General features: G+C 37.9%; 1 protein-coding gene across 1 annotated transcript in view; it reads left to right on the top strand.

Moving 5' to 3' along the window:
• The window catches only part of AK5 (adenylate kinase 5), a 131,435-nt gene that overhangs the window by 91,507 nt on the left and 13,914 nt on the right, over positions 1 to 26,014 (top strand). The window contains exons 9-12 of the mRNA XM_032219099.1: positions 3,943 to 3,982; positions 7,228 to 7,272; positions 23,564 to 23,721; positions 24,814 to 24,930. Coding sequence (XP_032074990.1) covers positions 3,943 to 3,982; positions 7,228 to 7,272; positions 23,564 to 23,721; positions 24,814 to 24,930 — 360 coding nt within the window. The remainder of the gene's footprint in view (positions 1 to 3,942; positions 3,983 to 7,227; positions 7,273 to 23,563; positions 23,722 to 24,813; positions 24,931 to 26,014) is intronic.

The raw sequence follows: 26,014 nt of genomic DNA, 5'->3' as shown, positions 1-26,014 counted from the left end.
TTTGTGCTCCTCTAATAATGAATGGATTTATGTGATGCCACCCTTCCCCAAATAAAATTGGCTGATATACTAGTGCTACGTTCAAAGCCACCAACTGCATGACACTGGTAAATGTAAAATTCCCTACCCCAGTGGAAAAATAGATGGAACAAAACTATGGAAACAGTTTGTTTCCATTAATGAAAACAATTTGTTGCTCTGTTCACCTTCATAAATTACCAGCATAGAGTTTCCACTCTAGTCCAGTCCTGGAGATTTCTATTTACCCACTAATATTAAACAGGCGATACGTTTGCAGAACCCAAACTAAAAAAAAAAAAAAAAAAAAGGTGAGGTTTCCAGCATCCCATCTGCTGCTTCGGTGAAGTTCATGTAGTTCAAATGAGAAAATGAAAAATTTGCTGCTTGAGAACAGAGCTGGAAGAAAACCAGCTTGGCTGTCAATCAGGGATGCTAATGTGTCAAATTGGCACCAAATCAAGAATAATCCAGCATGGATGGGCAAAAGTGTTTACTCAGACATAGAAATATATATTTTCATAAGATGCACATTAAAATGTATGCAAAGAACAATGATAATAATGCTATTAAAATAATTGGTAAATAATTAGGGATGATATGTTGGAGTTGATGGAAAAAAAATCCATATTCATGATACATGGTAGCCCTCAACTTACAACTGTCAGGGTCATAAAATGAGGCAAAACTCACTTAACAACTATATTGTTTAGCAACTGTGTTTTGGACTGAATTGTGGTCATATGTTGAGGACTATGAGGACCCTAATCTGCATTTGAAGGGACAGAAAAAGTTTTCAGCATCATTCCACATTCTTTCCCCCCTACCCCCTGGTTCTTAAAGAGTTTATGATTTATTACTCTCACCATTACCTTACTTTTTAGAAATTTCTTGGATAGTAGAGAAGTTATTGTAACAAGAAACCCAGAACAAACATAGGAGTGTGCAACTTGTTCATTTAGAAATCTATATTTGTTTTTAAATTCTATTCTATCCTTGAGCCATTAATTCCTGCTAACAAAGCTAGCGTTCTCCCATCCAAGCAGTAAAGATGATGTGCAGGAAAGGTAACATAGATGTTGTAACCTGAGCACAAAATAGAAGCCTACATAGTTTCATCTTCAGATTGAGGTCAGCACAGTTGCGTATTGTCCTTTCCTTGGCAAGTTCCCGATGCTATTTTTATCTTAACTCAGACAGGAGGAAAAACAAAACAGAAGCTGTTTTTGGTTGATCTTCTTTGGTTGATCTTCTCAGACGTTCCCTCCCATCCCGCAGTTTGAGAATCCCTGACACATTTCATGTATTATTTTCACTTTGTACTTCAGCAGTGATAGTATCATGGCACGATCTACTTCATAACATTCCTGTTATTGCTAAAATGATAGAAAAGTCACAAAGAAAACAACATCACTACAGATTTAAGTAACCTCTGAATAATTATTGTGACACAGTTGCCTTGCAAAAGCTGATCTTTCATATGATCTATCACGTCTCGAGCAGAAACCAAACATATTGAAAAAAAAATTAATTAATTAAAAGACCAAACCGTTTTAGAGAAGAGTAACATGAAGAACACAGAAGGGATAGCAGACAATAGGAAAAGATTGGTAAATTATGTGGGTGGCTCATTTTATTCTTTTGCTATAAGGGTATTCAATCTGTCCATCCCTCCAGGGTGTCTCCACTTTAAAAGACAAAGTAGACAGTCATGTGGCAAGAAAACACATTATCATTTTTAGATAGTCAAAACCATCTAAATAGTGTGAAAAAGACATTCACTAATCATTTGACACAGATGTCTATACCCTTCAAATTGTGTAATTCTTTGACTTCATAGCCTGTATCTTTCTTTTGCCACATGATTTCTATGTCTATCTGCATATCTTCGTATTTTGTTATTTTCGCCAGTTCTTTCTCTTCTCTTCTGCTGTCTCCAAGTACTACAATTCCACTATCAAATTTTTAAAATCTGTCATATCAATAGTTGCTAAGTCTGGGGTGTTACATGGCAGAAGCTTGTCTGTATAACTTCTAAAATCCCAGACATCAATGACAGTTAAATTTGGATTTTTTTTACTCTTTAAAGGTTATACATCTTTTTTAGCCTTGTTACCCAATTCTGGTAAGCCAGAAAAATGAGCAAATAGTAGATAAAATGGCAAAAACTCGGAAAGAAGTGACATGACGGTAACTTAAAGAATGAAAAGAGGAAAGGAGAAAGAGGAAACACAATTATCTGGTTTCTGATGTTTATACATTATAATATTGTTTAGAATTATATTACTGTGTATTAGGAAAGAAACAATTGCAAGAAGCAAGGAATCAGAAGAGTGTAGATTTAGAAGTGGTTAAAACCTATCAACTCTTTCATCCAGCATACAAGTGCATAGAAACAGAAGGGTAGATACCAAGTGAAGTGAGAACTACGAGTGGAAGTAGGCCAATGTATAAAGACTTAAAGAGAAGAGAACATAGAATTTCAGAGAATGCAGTTCAGTAGTGAGAAAAGTAAAGTTTTACACAGGCAAGAAAAATCAAATGCACAGGTATAGAGCAGATGATGCCTGGCTCAACAGCAGTAACTGTGAGAGGGAGTCATAATGGACAGTCACTTAAGTATGAACCAGCAGTGTGCTTCAGCTGCCAAATAGGCCAATGCAATCCTAGTCTGCATGAATAGAGGAATGGCATCAAGGTCACGTGAAGTATTCGTACTGTATATACTGCCTTGGTGAGACTACACTTTGAATACTACATCCAATTCTAGTCACCACAATGCAAAAAGATGTTGATGTCTAGAAAGAGTGCGGAGAAATGCAACAATCATGATTAGGAGCTGGAGGCTAAACATATGAAGAACAGTTACAGGAATTGGGTATGTCTAGACAAGTGTTTCTCAATCTCGACCCCTTTAAGACAGGTGGACTTCAACTCCCAGAATTCTGCTTTGCTGGCTGGGGAATTCTGGGAGTTGAAGTCCACATGTCTTAAAGGGGCTGAGGTTGAGAAATTCTGGTCTAGTCTAACAAGAAGGGCTGGGGTGATACAATGCCAGTCTTTGGCTATTTGAAGGACTGTTAGTATTAGTATTAGTATTTGGTTTATTTGTATGCCGCCCTTCTCCAGGGGGGACTCAGGGCGGCGAACAACTCAAAGGGGAAAGGGAACATAAACAACAGTACACATAATTAAAATACACGAAAATCACACAGCCATACCAGTCGAGAGGGGAGAGGAACTCATCAACCCCAGGCCTGCCGGCACAGCCAGGTTTTGACGGTTTGTTACAAAGAAGAGGACAGTTTATCCTCCAAAGCATCTGAAACCAGAAGTAATGGATGAAAACTTATCAAAGAGAGGTCCAACTTAGAACTAAGAAGAAATTTCCTGACAGGGAGAACAATTAGTCAGTGAAATAGCTTGCCTCCAGAAATTGTGAGTGCTACGTACTGGAGGTTTTTAAGAAGAGATTGGACAGCGCTTTGTCCTGAATGGTATAGGTTCTCACCTGCTCATGTTTATGTAAATCAATCCCTATTCAGAAAATTTTACAATTTTCAGCTACAGTGAATGCTTTATTATTCCTCGTATCCCAACTTATCTAGAAAATAGTATTTCCTGTATCTGAAAACCTTAACATTGTGTATATTGGCTCCTCAGGTCAAAAGTCAGGTGCATTGAAAAAGGAATGCTGAAATTTCAAACATGAAACATACTGTACACTCAGTACTGAAAATATGACTATGCCCCAAATTAATTTGATGATAAGGTGTGCTAAATGGTTGGTGAAAAAAAAACCAATAAAGAAAAAAAATCCTATATTTACGGAATTAGAATTATGGACAAATCTCTTTTCATATTATTAGACAGTAATGAAAATATATAAGCTAATTTTTCCCATATCAATTTATAATATAACAGGCATATGAACAATCGTGTGTTTGCAGGCCTGAAAATTCAGGTGAGTTTTTATCATTTTAGTATAAAATTATTTTAATATATATTTAAATAATCCTGTTAATTTATGTGTTGGGGTCATGCATGCTTTATTTTCACAGCATTTTGGACTTTGCACTAGCAAAATACCTTCTTGCTGCTCATTAAAGTAGCAGCATCCTTTTTACAGACTTTAATTTGAACCTGGAAAAAAATGCTGCTGTTTTAAGGAGTAAATTTATAATGCTGCTCTGAAAGACAATGGAAAAAGATGGCTTGTTTAATTGGTATCAAAGAGCAGTACTCATGTGAATTAATTTCAAATGTTCACAGCCTCATATATGTGAAACAGCATGCAGCTGACTCCAGAGTCTCATGAATACCATTGTGCCCTCAGAAAAAGAGTATATATCATCTTCTCCAATGATTTTCTTTGTAAGGGTAATTGATAACTTCTTGTTCAGAGAGGTAGCAGTGTTTCTAAAGTGTTAATCAAGTTTGCTAATCTCATAAAAAATTATAGGATAAAGGGAGTGGTGCGGTGGCCTAGAGGTAGAGCTCTTGCCTCACAATCAGGAGGCTGTGAGTTCGATCCTAGATAGAGGCAGATATTTCTCTCTCTGGGCACAATGAGAATATATCTGCTGAACAAAACTCCGCACTGGCAACGTGAAAGAAATCTGGCCAGTAAACAATCTTCTAGCTCCATTCAGTTGCCCTGACTGATTATGGGGTCGTTAAAAGAAGATTATGATAAGAAATCATAAGATAAATATATGCACTGGCCTTTGTAGCAGCATTTGGTTTTCATATTGCAATTATGATACAGAAAGCCATTGAAACTCTCCCCATGAGAAATTCAGAATGTTTAACAAAGGAACCCCAACAACATCAGAAATCTGTCATATTCAAAAATCAAAATGTTTCAGGTTTGGCAATTCTGTTTAATGATGAGGATAATAATAATACAAATTATTTTAATTTGGAGAACTATGTCCAAACAATAGCTGAACAGTGGATTCAGGGTGGCCTACATTGCAATTTTTGATCAGCTCTGCAATACCGCCCCCCTGTCCAAAGAAGTTGGAAATATGAATGGATGACCTTGCAGATATTCTAGGAGTGTTCATTTTATATGGAATAAAGTGGCCACGGAGCAGCTTTAATCCTTTAGTGTAGGAATGGAAGTATAATAGCAGCCTTTTTATTAATCCAGTACTCAGAAGGTTCAAGATAGCTACAATCAGCAGGGTTCAAAACCCTGTACTTCTGATAATGAAATATTTGAAAATGTATTGAATGATGACTGACAGATTGTTCTTCACATTTTTATGAATGAAACAACATTCATAGTGTTGAACAATGATAATATTGTAAGTCTTTCATCATGTGTAGCCTTGCATTCAGTAAGACATCCTCCCAACTAAGCAGCAATTAACTTTAGTTGTCCATGAACAAAAAAAGAGATACTGTTCAAGAAAAGAAATCATTGCAATTGTTTGGTGTTCAGGTTGCAGGTATGGACTGATGAAATAGATTTCAGATTGAATTTGTAGCTTAGGGAAGAAAATGGCATACACGAACGTTTGCCGAAATTAAATGAAGTTTTAACAAGGGTAGCATAAAATATTCCTCCAAATATCTTGCATGAAATATTTTGAACCATAGCTGTAAGGATCTGTAATAGCAATGAGCAATTAGATTGCCTATTAGTTGCTATTCTGAGTCCTCCATTTGAAAATATAAAATTTTAAGAAAAAAATAGACTGCAACAACCTGTATCAAGAGAGCCGAGGTGGTGCAGTGGTTAAATGCAGCACTGCAGGCTACTTCAGCTGACTGCAGTTCTGCAGTTCGGCTGTTCAAATCTCACCGGCTCAGGGTTGACTCAGCCTTCCATCCTTCCGAGGTGGGTAAAATGAGGACCCGGATTGTTGTTGGGGGCAATATTCTGACTCTGTAAACCGCTTAGAGAGGGCTGAAAGCCCTATGAAGCGGTATATAAGTCTAACTGCTATTGCTATTGCTAGAGTAAATTTCAATGGTTCCTATAGAAGAGAATATATGTAGCTCATGATTGAATTATGGAGTCATTGGTGCTTTCTAAGCTTGGTTGTTTGCTTGCAGATATTTCATTACCCAACTAAGTAACATCATCAGAGTGAGTAACTGTGGGGTTTGCTCCCTATTTATATATGGTAACTTGCCTTGCCAGTTTTGCTGGGGATGTGAGTTTCTCCTTGGTAGTTCTGGTATTGTTTTCTACTTGATTGTTAATTCTTTCCTTTTGAAACTGTGGTTGAGTCTGTCCATGCATTAACTCAAGGACTTTAGTTAGTCATGTTTCTTCAAGGGCTTTAGTTGGTTTGTTTGCTATGATAATGATGTATGGTTGTAATAATCTGTTGGTTGTTTCTGAGATCTTTTTGATGAATTGTTGTGTTAACTTTTTCATAGCTTGTTTTGATTGTGCTGTAGTGGATTGAGTAGCCAGGCACTTTTTGATAAAGTTGCGTGGGTGTCCATTTTTTTGGAAGATGTTGTATAGGCAGTTTATTTCCTTTTTCTTGTGTTCTGGATTGCTGCAGTGATTTGTACTGTTCTGAATAATGTTCTTATTCAGAGGAAATGATGGCAAATTAGAAACAAGTCTTTCGAAAAACAACCCACACTAACCAAGTGCGCCATTACTAAAGTAACAACCCAACCTCCCACAAGCGGAGCTGTGTAAGAAGCAAACAGTTAAGCAGAAAACATCTTAATCAAAGAACTCTCAAAAAGAAACTCACATTCCCACCAAAACTGGCCGTCAAGCTACTCTATATAGACAAGAGTGAATCCCACACTTAACACTGATGGTATTACATAGTTGGGTAATGAAACATCTGCAAGAAAACAACCAAGCTCAGAGAGCACCAAGTACTCCACAGATTTCAGTGAACACAACTTTCAGTATTTTTTCCTTGTAGAGACACATAAGATCATATTGTAAAGTTAATATGATAGATCAGTGGTTTTCAATCTTTTCTTCACCATGGATCCTCTTTAAATAACTTTTGTGGCCATGAATCATGGCCACAGATCCCCAAGACTTAACTTAAGATTTAAATCATAATATTTCTTCAAGCCTTGGCAGACTCCCTGTGATGAAATTGCATACCCCCCCAAGGATCCATGGACCACAGGTTGAGAACCACTGTGATAGACTTTACAAAACTATGTATGTTTTGTTTACAACTATTGTTTCAAACTATTTTCATTTTAATTTAGATTTTACAGAAGACCTGAAGAAATCAAACATAATTTTTGTACTTGGTGAGTAACAAAAGACATGGCTCGACATACTTGTTTTATGTGTACAATAACTCTTTGGATGAGTACTAATGAACTGCATAAATTTGTCTAAATGTGGTATCTTTTTCAGAACCATTGAGAATAAAACATCACAGAGATCCTCATGATTGTATAGTTAGTTGTATAAAAATATTATCAGAAAATTTATCAGAAAAATATGTAACACTAAAAGAAGAAACTTCATAATTACTATTAGCGGTATTTAATTAATATCTGAATAAGTAGATGTTTAGAGTAGTCTTTTTCTGCCCAAGACATATGTATATACATATGCATGACGAGCAGTATGGTGCTGTGAGTACAGTGCTGGACTAAGAGTGGGGAAATATTTTGAGTCCTCCCTTTCAAACAGAAACTACCTGGTGACTTTGGGCCAATCATACTGTCTCATTCTTTGACTGAGGAGTTAAAAATTACCGACATAAATATACGTTTGTGGATTGGTGTTTATACATGTTATTATTACCAATCTAAATCATTCCATGTCATGATTAAAGTCTTTTAATTGAAGATTTTGGACTGTGATGTACCAGAGCATGTTGATTGATGCATGTTTCATGCATCAACCTGCTCTAGCATAGTATAATACATTATGGTCCAAAATCTTCAATGATGAGGCTTTAATCCTGCCATGGAATGATTTAGATTGGTAATAATATGCTCATCCACAAATATATATTTATGTCAGTATTTGAGCATGGGTGTGAGTGTAAGCAACCTACCCTAAAGTACTCTTTTTCTTTCTACGTTGTGTTACCTGGAGTACTAAGCAAATAGTTCAGTTGGGATTGCTTGTGAATCATAAAAGAGTGGGGCAAAATAAGAGAAGCATATTATTATATTATTACTGAATATCAGTTGGCTTTGTAGCTTCATTACACATTTGAACCAAGCGCCAAGAAAGGAAGAGCTCTTTGGCAGTTAAGAATATAGGACTCTTGTCCATTATTCATCATCTGGTAACATGCATAAGAACATTACAACTCTGTGTTCTCTGTAGTGATTCAGTCACACATGGATAGAATCACCTGATTCTACAAGTCATCAATAACACAAATAATCCTCTTTGGGAGAAAAATAATAAACCTTCAATATATAACCAGGGAAATCCTGAGAAGCTTCATTCTCAATCTGAAGTGATAGGATCATGATGAAAACACACCCTACTAGCATCAATGTTGAATTCGTCTCAGTTATTAATGTTTTGGAGCTAATTAAGCTTTTTGGAATTCTAGAATTCATGCAAACTCCTAAAAATGTGGAGAAGTTGCTATGGCAATCAGGCACATAACACAAAGGAAACGTGCAGCATTAAAAAAAAAATGACTGCAATAGAAGAGTTAATAAACATCGGCCAAAAATGTTTTTTCATTGAGTGGAACAACATACATTCTTATATTGGAAACTGATGTTGAAGATTCAAACTCTCAATATTTGGAAGAATACACAGATGGTCCTCATTCAGCAACCACTCATTCAGTGACAGTTTGAAGTTAGGTTAAGCCTGAATGAGGGAACTCTTCCTCTGAGTCGTGGCGATCACAATGGTGCTGCAGTCACATGATAATGATTCAGGTACTTGGCATCCAGCTTGTGTTTATGATGGTTGTAGCATCACATGGTAACATGATTGCTCTTTCTGACTTTCACTGCTGATTTCCAACAAAGTCATTGGGGAAGCCAGTAGAAGGTCAAAAGTCAATCTCTACCTCTAGTTATCATTATCTATCTATCTATCTATCTATCTATCTATCTATCTATCTATCTATCTATCTATCATCTATCATCTATCATCTATCATCTTTCTATCTATCATCCATCATCCATATCTATCTATCATATCTATCTATCGTCCCTATCCTACTGTTCCCATTGATATGTATTCATTTTATGTGTTCATGGCCACATTATACTTTTTTAGATCCATCTATTTGTACCAATCTCATGTGATAATGTCCATGTCTATACATGCCTGTTACCTTGTACATGGCAACCAAAAAATAAAAATAAAATCTATCTATCTCATCTATCTCTACCTATCAATCATCTATACAGATGCAACTGAGTGGGATTCACCTCTAACAAGGCAACTGGAACTGCAGCAACTCCCATCAGCACAGTCAGTTGAGGTTGTGCTTTATGACCACAACATTTACCAAAAAAGCTGCCACTCCCAATTTCCATTGTTAAGTCTGGACTACCTGTATTACTCTTCAGGAAGTAACAATTTCATTCATAATTTTCTTAATACATGACAATGGGGTTTTAAATTTATTTATATACTAGCATATTTACCATATTTTTCAGAGTATAAGACGCACCTTCCCCCCCCCTAAAAGAGGATGAAAATTTGCATCTTATATGCTGAATGTAACCACACCCACCCACTGCCCCCCACCCTTTGGCCTCTGTCTCCTGCAGCAAACAGGGAAAATGGGGGCTTGTGGAGGCTGCAATAGACTATGGCCAGGATGGCGAACCTATGGCATGCGTGCCACAGGTGGCACACGGAGCCATTTGTCAGGACGCGTGAGGCATTGCCCTGTCAGCTGGCCAGTGCGTATGCGTGCACTAGCCAGCTGAGTTCAGCCTTTTTGAAGCCATTTTTCACACACTCCAGGCTCCAGAGGCTTTATAGGAGCCTGGGGAGGGCAAAACAGCCCCCCACCCCCCTTCAGAGGCCTTCAGGAGGCTTCTCTAAAGGCTCCGGGGGACAAAAAATGACCCAATGGACAAACCTCCTGGTTTGTTCGTAAGTCCGTTTTTAGTCCTCTGGAGCTGTCAGGGAAGCCTCCGGAAGGCCCCTGAAAGCTCTGGAGGGCTTAAACTGGCCGTACAAGCAAACTGGAAGTCCATTCCTGTACTTCTGGTTTGCCCATAGGGCCAGTTTTTTGCACTCTGAAGGTTTCAGGGAAGTTCCTGAATCTTCCGGAAGGCCTCCGGGGGGGGGGAGGCTGTTTTCACCCTCCCCAGGCTCCTATAAAATGCATGCAAAAATGGGGGGAGTGGCTGTCATGCATGCATGTGTGCTAGGGGGCGTCACACATTGCATTATGGGTGCGGCATGCCCGTGCATGACCCCCCCTGCGCTCCCACCGCTTATGGCACACGAGCCAAAAAAGATTCGCCTGCAGCCTGAAACAGCTGATGATTGGGAGGCCCCTGCTGAAATTGAAAGTGAAACTTGCTGTTTGCTGCATGAGGCAAATTTCTGGGAGACAGAGGCAGATTTTTTTTTCTTGTGCTAATCAGGCTGTTTGCTGTTTGCTGCAAGGAGGTAAGTAAATAACTATAAATGCCTATAGAATGTTCAAATTATTAGACTTATTTTTTAAAGACAGCTTTATTATTGTTCTAGACAACCTAACAAAATGAAGAAGCTTTTTAAAATAAATGCTTGATCTGAAGAGGTCCAATTCTATTGTATCTTCTTTTAAATAGCAGAGAATAACTATACTTCCAGAAAGTCACATCAATTTTAACATCATCTGTACAAATATAGTCTGAAATGTAACACCACAAATAGTGTATATCAACTGTGCTGTTTGTTGCAAGGAGGCAAATTGCTGAGAGACAGGGGCAGATTTTTTTCCCTTTATCTCCCCAAACGCTAGGTGCGTCTTATACTTCGGAGCATCTTATACTCTGAAAAATACGGTATATAACTACCCAACTCACAAACATGTGACTGGGAGATTTACAGCACAACAGTTCAAAACTCCATATCAATCTATAACATGGCTGTCAAACTCACAGCGTCATGTTGCCGTCATGTGACATTTTGCAACATTTCCCCCTTTCATGGAGCTGGAGTGGGCCTGGCCTGCGTGTGACACATCCATCCCATGGGCTGCCAGTTTCATACCCCTGATCTATAACAATCAAAAATGAATAAACCGATAAACCCAAGGAAGTAGGGGAACATCTCTTTAATCTCATACAGCTACCTTATATGTTGCCCCTGGTGAGAAGACCTTCTGAAAGAATAATGTTCCAGATGGCAGGGTCCACAGCAGAGAAGATGTACCACCACTTGGATCCTGTTAAAGGCAGTTTTTTGGGGAGATGGGGCCCTCAGAATCCCCCAGCTATGCTGGCTGAGGGATTCTGAGAGTTGAAGTCCACAGGACTTAAAAGTTGCCAAGGTTGAAAAACACTGCTATAGAAGGACATGCACAAAATAATGTTGATCCACAATGGAACAAACCAAACCCTCTGATAATTTTCCTGATCTTCTGTAAGCAAGGAAATATCTGATTCTGGCAATATATCACAGACAGACCAGCCTGGATAGGTTTTCCCTCTTTTGTATGACACTGAATATTTCCCTCCATTGTTCATCTTCTGCTGGCAACTGCCTGATAAATGCAGATGCAAAAAAGAAACACATTGCCAAAAGCTGGTCCTTGCTTACTGTCCTCTGAAGGATCCATGAAGGTGTTCTTTTCCAGCTGCTTAAATCAAAAGTGGTCAGCCTTTGGACCCATGTGCAGATCCCCCTGTGCTTTGATGTTGTCCCTGGAATTGCTCATATTCAGTAATGGAGAAACACTTGGTTTATCTGATTTCTTTACCACTAAAGGGTGGGATTAGTGACAGAGAAGCAAGTGAGGAGCCACAGAAAACAAAGTAATGATTGTGACATCATTGGGTTGAGGCTGAATTAGAGAAAGTTGTTTATAAAAAAAACAACCTAGCTTTTCAGCTGCATAAATCTACGCTGAAAGAATTTATGCCCATTTAGTCTTAAAGGGGCGCAGAGACTCAGTGGCTAAGATGCTGAGCTTGTCAATCAGAAGGTCAGCAGTTCAGCAGTTCAAATCCCTAGCGCTGCGTAACAGAGTGAGCTCCTGTTACTTGTCCCAGTTTCTGCCAACCTAGCCATTCGAAAGCATGTAAAATTGCAAGTAGAAAAATAGGAACCATCTTTGGTAGAAAGGTAACAGTGTTCCGTATGCCTTCGGCATTTAGTCATGCCGGCCACATGACCACGGAAAGGTCTTTGGACAGCGCTGGCTCTTCGGCTTTGAAACAGATATGAACACCGCCCCCTAGAGTCAGGAATGACTAGCACATATGTGTGAGGGAAACCTTTACCTTTAGTCTTAAATTCAAGGACTGGCGGATAGAGAAATAATGTCAAATGATACTAGGAAACTGGTATCTGTGTGTTTTTGCACAAGATAGCCAGTATGTTTTTCCCAATATCTCAGACGGAATATCTTCCCAATCAACCAGATCCCCAATGGATACATGGATCTTGTGTTTTGCTACAATAATTTGCTGGAAGGGTACAGAGAATAGGGCTGTGCATACTTCAGAGAGGATTGGAACAAGTGCTTCAGACCTCATCTTCTTTTACTAAAATAGCCCAGATGCTTTCCAACTTCTGCACAATCCTGGGGAAAAATAACAATTCCTTTGATAGGAATATTGCATTAAGTTTAATAAGTTAACTTCTTAAATAAATGGCATCAGAGATAGCCCCAGGATTGGAGGTTTTTTTTTAAATAAACATGACATAAGATCTCCCCCTTTCCTATACAGCTGTGCTTGAAACATCATGATTTTATAATTCTCCAGAGAAATTAATCTAGTCTACCGAATGCAAAGAAAATTTTTTCCACGTCATTTCCGAGAGGCTTTCATGATGCTTTGGAAATAACCAGCAGAGTATTTGGAAAGGTCTTTGTTTAAAACCTGAAGTGGTTCATTTGAAAGAACAGGTTGCACAAGTCTGTTCAGAAAATGTTCCCTTCTTTCTGCTGCTGCTTTTCCAATTCTTAAAAGATCAGGAACTGAAACAGTCAATAATGACTCAGAGGCAACAGCTGTGCTTTAAAAAATAGTCTATAAATGACAATACCTCACAATACCTAGCACCAGTGGTGGTTCCTACCAGTTCGGCCCGGTTCTGCTGAACAGGTAGTGGTTTGGTGGCATGAGTCGCTGGAAGCAACAGTGACGCAGGCCTGCCACGCCCCCGAACCAGTTCTCCCGGTGGTGCCATAGGTACCGCCATCTTTTTTTTTGCTTCTGTGCATGTACAAAGCAATTTTTATTGCATTGTGCATGCGCACACATCAACTGCGCGTGTGCGGTGTGCCCACAAGCAAACCAGCAGTAGTGACTGCCGGAACCCACCCCCACCTAGTACAGTGGAAAACATGGAGATTCAGTGCTCCATTAATGTAGTTTATTTTGTTATCTTTTATTTATATCACTCCTTTATTGTTTTTTTAATAAATAACTCAAGATGGAAAAGATATCTAATACTCTTCCTGTCTCTGTTTTATATGTAAAAAAGGCACTGTATCAAAGGGAAAAATGTTGGTGCTTTGTCCTCATCCCTAAATAAAATGGTTGTAATAGTAATAAAGTCACATTCGCAAAGGAAGATACCAGATGAGTGTACAAAATGAAAATTAACTTTTGTAATTAATTCCATCTTTCCAGTTCAGTGAGTGTGAGAGCCAGAAATTTTAGAACTATGTAAGAAAATTCAGGTAAAAGATAGCATCACTTTAACTCTTAAGTGAAAGCCCTACTCATCTAAACTTTGCATCCAAGCCGAGAAATGTGAGCAGAATACAATACTAGTTGGAAATGTTATTTTTGGACACCATTGTATTTACTTTTTTAGCATAAAGATAATTTTCTCCATCATACTTTCTAAACAAATGTGGGGGGGAGGGGGGAAGTCTCTGTAAATGTAATTATCTAGATTACAAAAATGCCAAGACAAAGCTTTTGCACAGCATAGGATTTGTTAATACTTCTTTACTTTTTTTAGCTGCATAAATCTATCCTCAAGGCGTTTATGCTTATTTAGTCTTAAATTCAAGGACTGGTGGTTAGAAAGAAAAATAATGTCAAATGATAATAGGGAACTGGATTTTTTTTTTTTTTTTGCACAGATAGCTTCTTCTTAGTCATATGAAAAGGGCAGTTGGATGGTGAATAAATAGAATTTTATTTGGTTAATGGGGTTATGTGAAAGCTGTCCCTGTTTCCACCACAGAGATATCTTCCAGGACCATGTCTTTGTATTTACTTTATTGATTGCAGCATATGTTTTGAAATATGACTTGGGTTTTTAAAAAAACACACATTGGAATATATAGTCTCTGAATTTGCCTTTATTCCCCAGTCAGAAAAAGCAGTTTCTGTAAGGGTGATAAAAAATGAATAGAGTGATGGAGGGAAAACATTCATGCAGTTCTCCTTTCCCTATCCTGTCTATTTTTAACAAATAGGTATAGAATTCTGAATCCACATCTACTTTTTCATGTTGCTGCAATTCCTCTTATTCAGGGAAATAGGTTGAAAAGTATATAGTAGTAACATTACAGAAGGTCTTAATTCAAAAGAGTAAGAGACAGAAAAATAATTCACACTAAATCAAAGCCAGTTCAAGTCCTAATTGAAGGCCCAAAGAGTGAAGACAAAAGAGGTTTGGGCAAAAAAGTAGAGTAGTACACTATGAAGGCCTGTCAGGTAGCCGTTGTCCAAGTGTCCCTAGCAATAAGGAGGAACCAAAGGAGGAATCAAGGCAAATGGTATTATGTGATCCACTAGGAAATTATATTGGTGTAACAGTGCTGCTGGTACAGGAGAAAGAAAGAAAATTAATTTTCCTTTAAAAAAAATGGAATGTAAGTTTTAATGTATTGTTAACCAGTGTTTGCTGTCAAGAATTTGGATAGGATACTAATCTAAACTGAACTTTCCTTACTGTTTAAGAAAATATATCAACATCAAGAATATATCTCAATTTTTTTTTTCATGCCGAGGCAATAAATATTTTTTCAGCCTATTTTGAAAGTGTTTATTGTCTAGGCTTTAGGAATTCTTAGAGGTTTTACTATTGCAAGGTATTTTTAGTTTTAAAATTACTATTTGCATTTTATTCTTTCTATAATGGTCTATCACCATAATAAAAATTCAATTTGATGTGACTGTTATGAGTTAAGTGCAAACAAATTAGTTTCTAAAGAGTTGAAAGAATCCAAATTCAGGATCAGATTGACAACAGCAACACACACCCTTGTTTTTCCCCCAAATAACTTTATTAAACATTATAAATGAAGAGAATAAAAATCAATGAAATCAACAAAAGCTACAAATAACATTTATAGAAAGAATTGGGGTAAAACAGAAAAAAGGGAGAAGGGGAAAAAAAGTAACTTCCCCCTTTATTCCAGAAGGTAAAATAATTTTAATAGTTTATTGCTGTCTCTAAATAAATGAATTCTCCCCAGTATTCGTCTCTTAGATAAGGAAAGCAAGGTCCAACAGCTACATCAATCATTCTCTGTCAGCAAGACACTACTAAGAGTAACCAAATTCACTATTTTTTTTTCTTTTAAGCCTGGTTGAAAAAACCAAAAATAAATTTAATTTAAAAATTAAGATTATTCTTAAACCTGTTAAAAATGTCTCAGAAGCACTTTTCCACTCATCTGCATTTCAAAGCAAAAATCCTTCAGAAGGTTAATGGATTTCTTTTTATCAATGTAAAATTTATCCATGTGTTTGTCACTTTTAAAAAAGCCCTTCTAAATCTTAGCAGAGCTGTTTTAAATATTCAGAAGAGAAAAAAACCCCTCCAAATCAATTTCCTGATTTAATATTTGTTCATCTCCTTTAGGGAATGAGTCATCCCCTCAGATTTATTTGTATTATATTTAAATTTCCCTTCAAATTAATTTCAGGGGTATTCATTCTAGCATATTTATTGCTTACAACTTTATTAGAAAAACTTTGTTCTGACAATGTTAGCAAACCTGTTTATCCATTCTGTTGAAAAACCTCACTGAAAGATATTCAAGGGTTTATCGTAAGGATTTCTACTCTATTTTCTTTATCTTTGGGATCGAGGTTTTCTTATCATAAAATAAAGGGAAATAATCTATAGTAATAGTGAGAGAGGTCTTGGAATCATAGTGGACAACCATTTAAATATGAGCCAGCGGTGTGCAGCACCTGCCAAAAAAGCCAGCACAATTCTAAGCTGCATAAACGGAGGGATAGAATCAAGATCACGTGAAGTGTTAATACCACTTTATAATGCCTTGGTAAGGCCACACTTGGAATACTGCCTTCAGTTTTGGTCGCCACGATGTAGAAAAGATGTAGAGACTCTAGAAAGAGTGCACAGAAGAACAACAAAGATAATTAGGGGACTGGAGACTAAAACATATGAAGAACGGTTGCAGGAACTGGGTATGTTTAGTTTAAGAGAAAGAAGGACTAGGGGAGACATGATAGCAGTGTTCTAATATCTCAGGGGTTGCCACAAAGAAGAGGGAGTCAAACTATTCTCCAAAGCACCCGAGAGCAGAACAAGAAGCAATGGGTGGAAACTAATCAAGGAGATAAGTGACTTACAACTGAGGAGAAATTTCCTGACAGTTAGAACAATCAAGCAGTGGAACAGCTTGCCTCCAGAAGTTGTGAAAGCCCCAATACTGGAAGTCTTTAAGAAGATATTGGATAGCCATCTGTCTGAAATAGTGTAGAGTTTCCTGCCTAGGCAGGGGGTTGGACTAGAAGACCTGCAAGGTCCCTTCCAACTCTGCTATTGTATTGTATTGTATTCTCTATTTTTTCCTGAGAAAATATTTTCTAAATAATTCTAATTAAAATATATAAATAACTAATAAGTAAAATATATAATAACTAAATAACTATAATTCTAAATCCCTCTGGCCCCTATTCCATAATTAACTTTCCAAAAACTATACAATCCATACTGTTTTGCTGCATAATCCACAAAAAAATCAAATATTTTAAAATGTTTTCAAAACAAATGTATACCAGCATCTTTGAAGGAGGTGGAAACTGACCAGATGTATACAGTAAACTTTTTGCCAGTACAAAGACGCAATCTCCCCAATATGCAAAAAAAGCAAAACAATCCAAAAAAGGTAATTTACGATATAAATCAATCTTAAAATTTGTAAAGGATGCTTTGGGAATGTGAGCTTGATGTAATCCCAAACTCAGCCACTTCAGTCATAAACTGACCGTAAAAACAGTAGTTTTCCCTGCCTACTCAAGACTAATGCCTGTCCGAAGTCAAGTGGATGATCTTGACAATATCTTCTTTGATCTGGAAAAGCACCAACTTGGATCCATCATTCAGGGGCAATTCCCCTGACAAAAGCTCTCTTGCAGGCCAGTGAAAATGTGGTACAATGTAGTTGTATTCCCAGGAAGAAGAAGTTAGATTTCAGAGGACCAAGAAGGTAGCAAAACTTAGATAATTTGGTTGGGAGAGAATTAAGATGATTCTTCCCTAGCATTTCTCAGAATATATCTTTCATGATGCAAATACAGGTAGTCCTTGACTTACAACCATAATTGAGCCTAAAATTTCCGGTGCTAAGTGAGGCAGCTATTAAAGGAATTTTGCTCAATTTTACAACTTTTCTTGTCACAGTTGTTAAGTGAATCACTGTAGTTGTTTAGTTAGTAACACGATTGTTAAGTAAATCTGGCTTCCTTATTGATTTTGCTTGTCAGAAGGTCACAAAAGGGGATTATATGACCCCGGAACACAGCAAACCACCAGAAATTTGAATCAGTTGCCAAGTGTCTGAATTTTGATCACATACCTATGGGGATGGTGCAATGGTCATATGTGAAAAACGGTCATATGTCACTTTTTTCAGTGCTATTGTAAGTTTAAACAGGCATGAAATGAATGATTGTAAGTCAAGGATTATCTGTAGGCACTTGGGTGTGTCCAATCACACTTGGCCATTTAGTTTGGAAATATTTCTATCTATAGGTGAGGAAAAGTAAAGGAAATTTCTCAGAAGTAACTCTCCTCTCCATGTCTTTCTTGATTTTGGGGGTCTGACCGAAAGCCACCAAGGCATCAGCTTACTATGGTTTTTACAGGAAACACATTTGCTTGTTGGTCTCATATAAGTCAAGGCCATGAAGTTCCACCACAGTCTTTGTAAATAGTGGTTTCTATTTTAGATATCTACAAAATTCACTCATCTCTTCGTGTATATATTGGGGTGGCTGCTGGGGGTTCGCAGGGGCTCGGGAGAATCTCTAGCTAAGATTTTATGCAGTTTGGAGAACCCCCAAATTCTACACCTGGCTAGCCCCACCCACCCCTCCCCCAAATGCCAACACAGCCCGTTTTTGAGGCAAGTAAGTGCAAGGTGCGCATGGAGGCTTGGGGAGGGCGAAAAATGGGCCTTTTGGATGTTCAGGAAGTCCAGAAACAGGCCTGTTTCTGGATTTCAGAGGGCCCCCAGAGCCTGGGCAGGCTATTTTTGCCCTGCCGGAGGCTTGAGGAAAGCCTCCGGAGCCTGCGGTGGGCAAAAATGTCCCCCCGCTGTGGTGCAGGAGGCTAATTAGGCCACGTCCACCTTAGCCAGGCCTAACCAGCAACCGGGCAGAGAACCCCTTGCTAAATTTTTTGAAGCTCACCCCTCTATATATACTAATGTGAATTTTCCAAACTGTTCATGGAATTTCCAACTTGCTTGGATACATGTGACATAATCGAGACCTGTCAGAAACATTCAATAGTAGAGAAATTCTCTCTTGTTTGCAAGTGATCCATAATGTGGAAAGTTGTTATGAGAAGACTGTTTATAATGATATCAATGTGGTAGTTGTTAAGATGTAATTTTGTAATTGACAGTGTGTGAAAGATCAGATCCACACATGAAGGTTAAATTAAAGTGATTTATTGCTACTCACACCTGTGCACAGGAATATTCTCAACTAACAGAAGGAAGCTAAGCCCAATCCCTCTTGAATTCTGTTGACCCTTACCTAACTATCATCAACTAAGTTAGTTAAGAATAGTTAGGTAAGGGTCAACAGAATTCAAGAGGGATTGGCCTTAGCTCCGTTGTGGCTATGTGGAGAATCTAGGCTGATCCCTCTTTGAACTCCCATCCCCCCCCAAGTTCTGTCATTCCTTCCAATAGGACTCAATAGGTGGACAAAAAAAAATGCCCAATCCAGTCTAGTCATGTGGCTGACCATGCGACAAACTGTAATAATAATACAGAATTTCAGATATCCTGTTACATAAGTATTGTGGAAGGACAATTTTGTTTGTAGAATAATCCCTTTTCTGCTTATGTGTCCTCTGATCCTATTTGTGCATATTTGGAACTGGATCCTGATGGATTTCAGTAAAGCTTTTAACTACAAAATTTCAGCTTGTGTTGTTTAATATTGCAATTTTACTGGAATATTACAGGGAGCATTAATAACAGCACTTTTGGATAGAATGGCACTATTTGATACAACCTAGAGAAAAGATATGCCTGCATTGTTGATTTGTCTCTTGAAAGGAAGTTTAAACAGTAAAAAAAAATAATTAGTTTTCCTCCTATTCTGACTTTGACCTGAAAGATCTCTCAACTAATTAAGATGAAAAGCTTTACATATGGAAGGAGGAACTCATTTGTACTAATAAGTTTAGAACCAGAGTTTCACATTCTAATCACCTGGACATATCTTTGTTATCAGTTAAGAAAACAATCTCTTCACTAGTTCACAGAGAGGCCATGAGCAACAGATTGAGAAAATTGCTTCTTTAGGAACCTAGGAGATAAATTGAATTCAAAAAGAAATAAACAATCCACTCTGAATTTCATGAAGAATCCTCATGAAGTGACATACCTACGTATATCTCCTTAAAATTTGGCAATTTTTTTTTAAAAAACCCTCTCTTTGGAATTTGGGGAGCTTGTAACTATTTTAGGAGGTGCCTTATTGGTCTACAAGTGCCAACACTTGCTCTTCACCAGAGTCTCAAACTTGATCCCATTAAGATCTGTAGGCTTTAACTCCCATAATTCCCCAGCCAGAATGGAAGTTCTGGAAGTTGAAGTCCAGAGGTGGGTTCCTACCCTATTCGGTAGAACCGGTTCGTCAAATCTACCAGTTAGAAGAGGTTCCACCAGTGGACCCAGAAAGCAGGCCACACCTACAGAAGAGGTTCCAAATTTTTTTGAAACCCACCACTGGTCCTTGGATATGATTATTCTACACTATCATGCTCATATTTATAAAACTCAGTGCCTCTGTGAAAGGTAAGGATGACTACTGTGTTTGTGGTGCAATCAGAACATTGCGTGTGTTGAAGTTGTTTTAACACAAACCAAAGATGCCTTTTAAAAAACAAGTTTACATCATATTCTTATGCATGCCAATGCTGTGTGTGAGGTAATTTAAGATGGTTCTGACAAGTGTTGTCGGCATCTTCATATCCGGTCACATGGGCGGCAAGCCACTCCCACCAGTCACATGGGCGGCAAGCCACTCCCACAAAGGAGGCCACACCCACAGAGTAGGTTCGAACAATTTTTGAAACCCACCACTGAAGTCTATACATCTTTAACTAGCTAAGGTTGGGAGACCCTGCTCTGTACTATTGCATTTCTCTTAACACTTCTCAATAATTCCCTACACTTTTTTCTGTTTAATTATTTTCTTCTTCTGAGAAAATGTCCAATTTAATTCTTTGTATCATATGAGTATCCAACATTTTGGCTTGCCTCGACTGCATTGAGTGGAGAGCAGTCTTGAGCAGTATATAAATATATATCATATAGTTAATTTACAGTATGTATGTATCAGTGGTGGGTTTCAAAAATTGTTCGAACCTACTCTGTGGGTGTGACCCCCTTTGTGGGAGTGGCTTGCCGCCCATGTGACCAGATGAGAGTGGCTTGCTGCCCATGTGACCGGATATGAAGATGCCGACGACACTTGTCAGAACCACCTTAAATTACCTCACACACAGCACTGGCATGCATAAGAATATGTTGTAAACTTGTTTTTTAAAAGGCATCTTTGGTTTGCGTTAAAACAACTTCAATACACACAATGTTCTGATTGCACCACAAACACAGTAGTCACCCTTACCTTTCACAGAGGCACTGAGTTTTATAAATATGAGCATGATAGTGTAGAATAATCATATCCAAGGACCAGTGGTGGGTTTCAAAAAAATTTGGAACCTCTTCTGTAGGTGTGGCCTGCTTTCCGGGTCCACTGGTGGAACCTCTTCTAACCGGTTCGGTAGATTTGACGAACCTGGTTCTACCGAATAGGTGCGAACTGGTAGGAACCCACCTCTGGTATGTATGTATGTATGTATGTATGTATGTATGCATGCATGCATGCATGTATGTTGTGTGTGTATGTGTGTGTGTGTACACATATCACATAATATTAGAAGTTTACAATCTTGTGGGGCCATATTACTAGCTCTCCAGGGCTGCATGCAGTTTATGGGTCACAGATTGGACATACCAGTTGTATAATATTGATTAGAACACATTTAAATGTTACAAATTTGCATTTTCTATTTGGATGTTAGACAAAGTCCTAATAGTTTTCAGTTGCTATTATTAATTACTAATTAACAATTTTCCTAAAATGATTTGGTAGGCTTAGATGTCAGACATTAATATTTAATTTAGTGAATAAAATTTAAACTTCAAAGGTTTGGTGACATCCATGCAAGGATTCTTCTTGTTTCTGTAGTGCTGTGTCTGTAAGAGTTGGTTGTACGACTGTTAAGGCTTCCAGCAACTGTTGTGTAAATAATTCATAGCTGCAGATTCCACCTTTATCAAAGAGAAACCCTGCTTATCTCCAGGGTGCTGAGAGGCTATGAAAAAAACAACAACTCAGAAAGTCTCTGCCCAAGTGTATCCTAAAATATATTACTTATAAATTGAAAATGATTTGGTAGAATCCCTGTATCACCACAGCTTATATCTTCCCTAAAAGAATTTGGGGAAAAAAAACTTTCAGCTCAGGTACTTACCAGTGGTCTGATTCATGTGGTGGATGAAACATTCTCTAGCTTGTTATTTTCAGGCTATAAAGTTTCTGAATGGTATCATTTTAGTTGTAAAAAGATAAAGGATTCCTTGTCAGTCATATCTGACTCTTGGGCACAGTGTTCATCTCCAATTTCTTGGCTGAGGGAACCAGCTTTGTTTGAAGACAATTTCCGTAGTCATGTGGCCACCATGACTGTAAGTCAAAGGTACTGATTAATTTATTTGCATTTGCGTGGTTTCAAACTGCTAGGTGGGAAGATGCTGGGGCAAATAATGAGAGTTCATCCCATTATGTGGAGCACAGGTCTCGTACCCAGGCTGTCAGCTCTCTGTCTGAGAGTCTTTGATGGGTGAGCCATCATGTCCATACTTCATTGTAGTCTTTAGGCGTGATCTCTTGTAAATCACAGAGAGAGTTGGGTGGTTTAAAAATGAATGGATGGATGAATGGATGGATAAATAAATATGGGTAATCATCTCAACTTACGATCATTCATTTAGTGTCCGTTCAAAGTTAACACTGCCATTGAAGAAAGTGATGTGTCTGTTTTTCACACGTATGACTGTTGCATCATCCCCATGGAGACATAATCAAAATTCGGTTGCTTAGTACTGTTCCCTATTTATGATGGCTGCAGTGTCCTGGGGTCATGTGATTTTGCAACGTTCTGACAAGCAAAGTCAATGGGAAGCCCAGATCCACTTAACTAACTTAATAGCTGCAGTGATTCACTTAACAACTGTCGTAATAGAAGTCATAAAATGGGACATAACTCACTTAACAACTGTCTTGTTTAGCAACAGAAATGTTGGGCTCAATTATGGTTGAAATCTGTATTCCATATAGAATAGTAATTTGGATTGATGGTAATAAATTTGTAAAAAAACATTTGTAAATTTTGTTTTCTAACTTCATTTTCAGTTAAGTTTGGATTAGGTCGGAAGAAGAATTTTCGTATAGGAAATTGATCATTCTCTTTCTTCTCCCGCCTTTTTATTACATGAGTAGTTGATAAGTAATTGCAGTTTGTTTGGGAATTTTGAATGAGTACCCTTAAAAATCTGCAGATAAGAATAGATGGGCAATATTTCCATTTTAAAAGCTATATTTATATCTATCTATCTATCAATCAATCATCTATCTTCAATTTTCATGGCCTCTAATCTCAGTCAATGATTGAGCAGTTGTATGTGAAAAAGCATTGATATAATAATAGTTTAGAAACGAAAGAGACTTCATTATGGATTCTGCACTTCTGAATCTAGAAGAGGCCTTTATTACCCACTCCTACCACCATTTAATTGATATGCTTCTGTGATGTTTAACTGGTATACTCCTATGATAATTTTTGTCTATGATGAGTCAGTTATTCTCTCTCTAATTTGAGAATTTATATTTACTTATAAAGGTGGCCCAGGCTCTGGCAAAGCAACCCAGTGTGAGAAATTAGCACAAACATATGGATTCATGCATCTGTCCGTAGAAGATCTGATTCAAAATGAGACAGCATCTGGAAGGAGTAAGAACATCAGAAATATAACCGAGAGTGGTGAATTTATATCAGGGGTAAGATGTGATTCCAAAGTGAATGTAATCTCTACAATGGGTATGTGTGTGGGAGGAGAGAAGGAAGAAGGTTGATTGGATAATATAAAAACTAGGTACCATATTTTTGGAGTATAAAACGCACCTTTTTCCCTCAAAAAAGAGGGTGAAAATCTGGGTGCGTCTTATACATTGAATACAGCATTTTTTTGCCTCCCGAAACTCTGCCCCATTTGCAAAAATGGCTTTGCATAGCCTTTAGGAGGCTTCCAGAGTGCTCCTGGGGACTGGGGAGGGCAAAAATGAGTGAAAATGGACTTTTTTGCTTGTTTTTGCCCCCCTCCAACCCCTAGAAGCACTCTATAAACCTCCTAAAGGCTATGCATGCCCTTTTTTGATGAAAAACGGCCCCATTTTCACAAAAGCGGGTGGTTTTTTGCTCATTTTTGCCCTTTCCCCAGCCCCCAGGAGCACTACAAGCCTCCTAAAGTCTATGCATGCCCTTTTTTTGACAAAAAATGAGCCCATTTTCACGAAAAATGGGCCATTTTTGGGAGGTCTGCAGAGTGCAAAAACTTTTTTTTTTAATTTGCCTCTTCAAAATCTTGGTGCGTCTTATACTCCGGTGCATCTTATACTCTGAAAAATACCGTAGGTTCTTTCTCCAGAAATTTGTTTGAAGAGCAATATGTATTAAGTCAAAATACCTGTTGTGTTTTAAAGAAAGCAAGGTAGTAAGTGAAGCACAACAACATAGACATCTTTGCTGCTCTCATTGAGACATTTTTTAAAAGACTCCTTCAATTGAATATATTTGCAAGAGATATGCTTAGTAATGTGCTCCAGTACTTAAAATAATTAGCTCTCAAGGGAGCACTGCCTCCCCCCCCCCTCCATTTTCTAGCGTTTTCCTAGTTGTAAAGTTTCTAGGTTAAGAGTCAGTAATGATAGGAATTTTGGAGCGCCTTCAATAGGTAAATATGGTAAAATGGTACATGCACATGAGTGCACAAGATACTTGGAATAAGAACATATTAGGTTATGTCTCATTCTAAGGCACTTCAGCTTTCAGAACAGATGTTAAACCAAACTACTTTGCATTCTTCAATTAAGGATATTGTCACGGAGCTCTTAAAAGAAGCTATACTTGCCAATATGGAAAACTCCAAAGGATTCTTGATTGATGGCTATCCCCAAGAGATTCAACATGGAGAACTGTTTGAGAATGAGGTGAGCAATCATATCATGCAAAAGGAAGAACTGAGCAGTTGCTTTAATGCAAGATGTCCTTTCCTTCTTCAGGGAACCCTAAAAATGTTTGTTTGAAATCTTAATCTATTGCCAAGTAATGTCGGCAAGACTGAATCAGACGGATAATCTCCCTCATTATAAGACATTTTCCTGCTCTAATTCTGTTTGTTCCTGTCCAGTGTTGTCTACTGAAAGTCTGACTTTTTCCATGAACTTCATAATCAACAAATATTACTTAGTTAGATTGTTGTCAACTTGCAGGACATAAAAAGCTGCATTTGCTGCATTTCTGCATTTGATGCAATATGTGGAAAGGTGAAGTGCACTTGAACTATACAAAGAACGAGTTTAAAAATGCCCCTAATGCAGAAACAATTTTAAAATGCAACATAATTTCCACACGTTATCTGTTGTCTTAGAAACATCAGAAGTGCCAAAGTTACTGGGTGAAAATGACATCTCTAATTTGCACACACTTTCAGTAACTGCACTTTCAGATTGCTTATTAAAATATTGGCATATTACTCTTCTCTATAAAAGGGTGCATGAGATGTTCTGGAGTGATAATTGCTAGGAGGGATGGAATAGAGAGCATATTTCTAATTCCCTCTGAATAAATGGTAGCGTGAGAGCAATTAATAAGTTGGAACAGCATCACCATTTCAGCTTATATTATCCCCGCAGGACACCCAAAACAACTAAGTTGAACAATGGGATCTAAGTCTAACAAACAAACAATGTGATCATAACAAGAGTTAAAGTATTTGGAAGTGAAACGGCCTAGGTGGAAAGGGAAGGTTTTTTCCCCATTTCTTAATGGCAGAAGGATGTGGGCTAAATGTGACTTCTGAGCACAACTTTCAGTGACTCAGGAACATCATAGGGTTAGGAGTAGGGTTAAGGTTGGGTTGGGTTAGGCTCCTCCCTCATTTACCTAAGGAATCAATGTCTGTGATTGTAACAAGTGGAATAGGTAGTTCCTCAAATCCTGAGCCATTTAGGGTTTTAAATGGTAATATCAATACTTTAAATTGAGCAGTAAGTGACAAGTGTAAATTGTCAA

Source organism: Thamnophis elegans, chromosome 5 (assembly GCF_009769535.1).
Source record: "Thamnophis elegans isolate rThaEle1 chromosome 5, rThaEle1.pri, whole genome shotgun sequence".
NCBI lineage: Eukaryota > Metazoa > Chordata > Lepidosauria > Squamata > Colubridae > Thamnophis > Thamnophis elegans.
The sequence above is the reverse complement of the archived record's forward strand: the minus strand, read 5'-3'. Positions and strand labels throughout refer to the sequence as shown.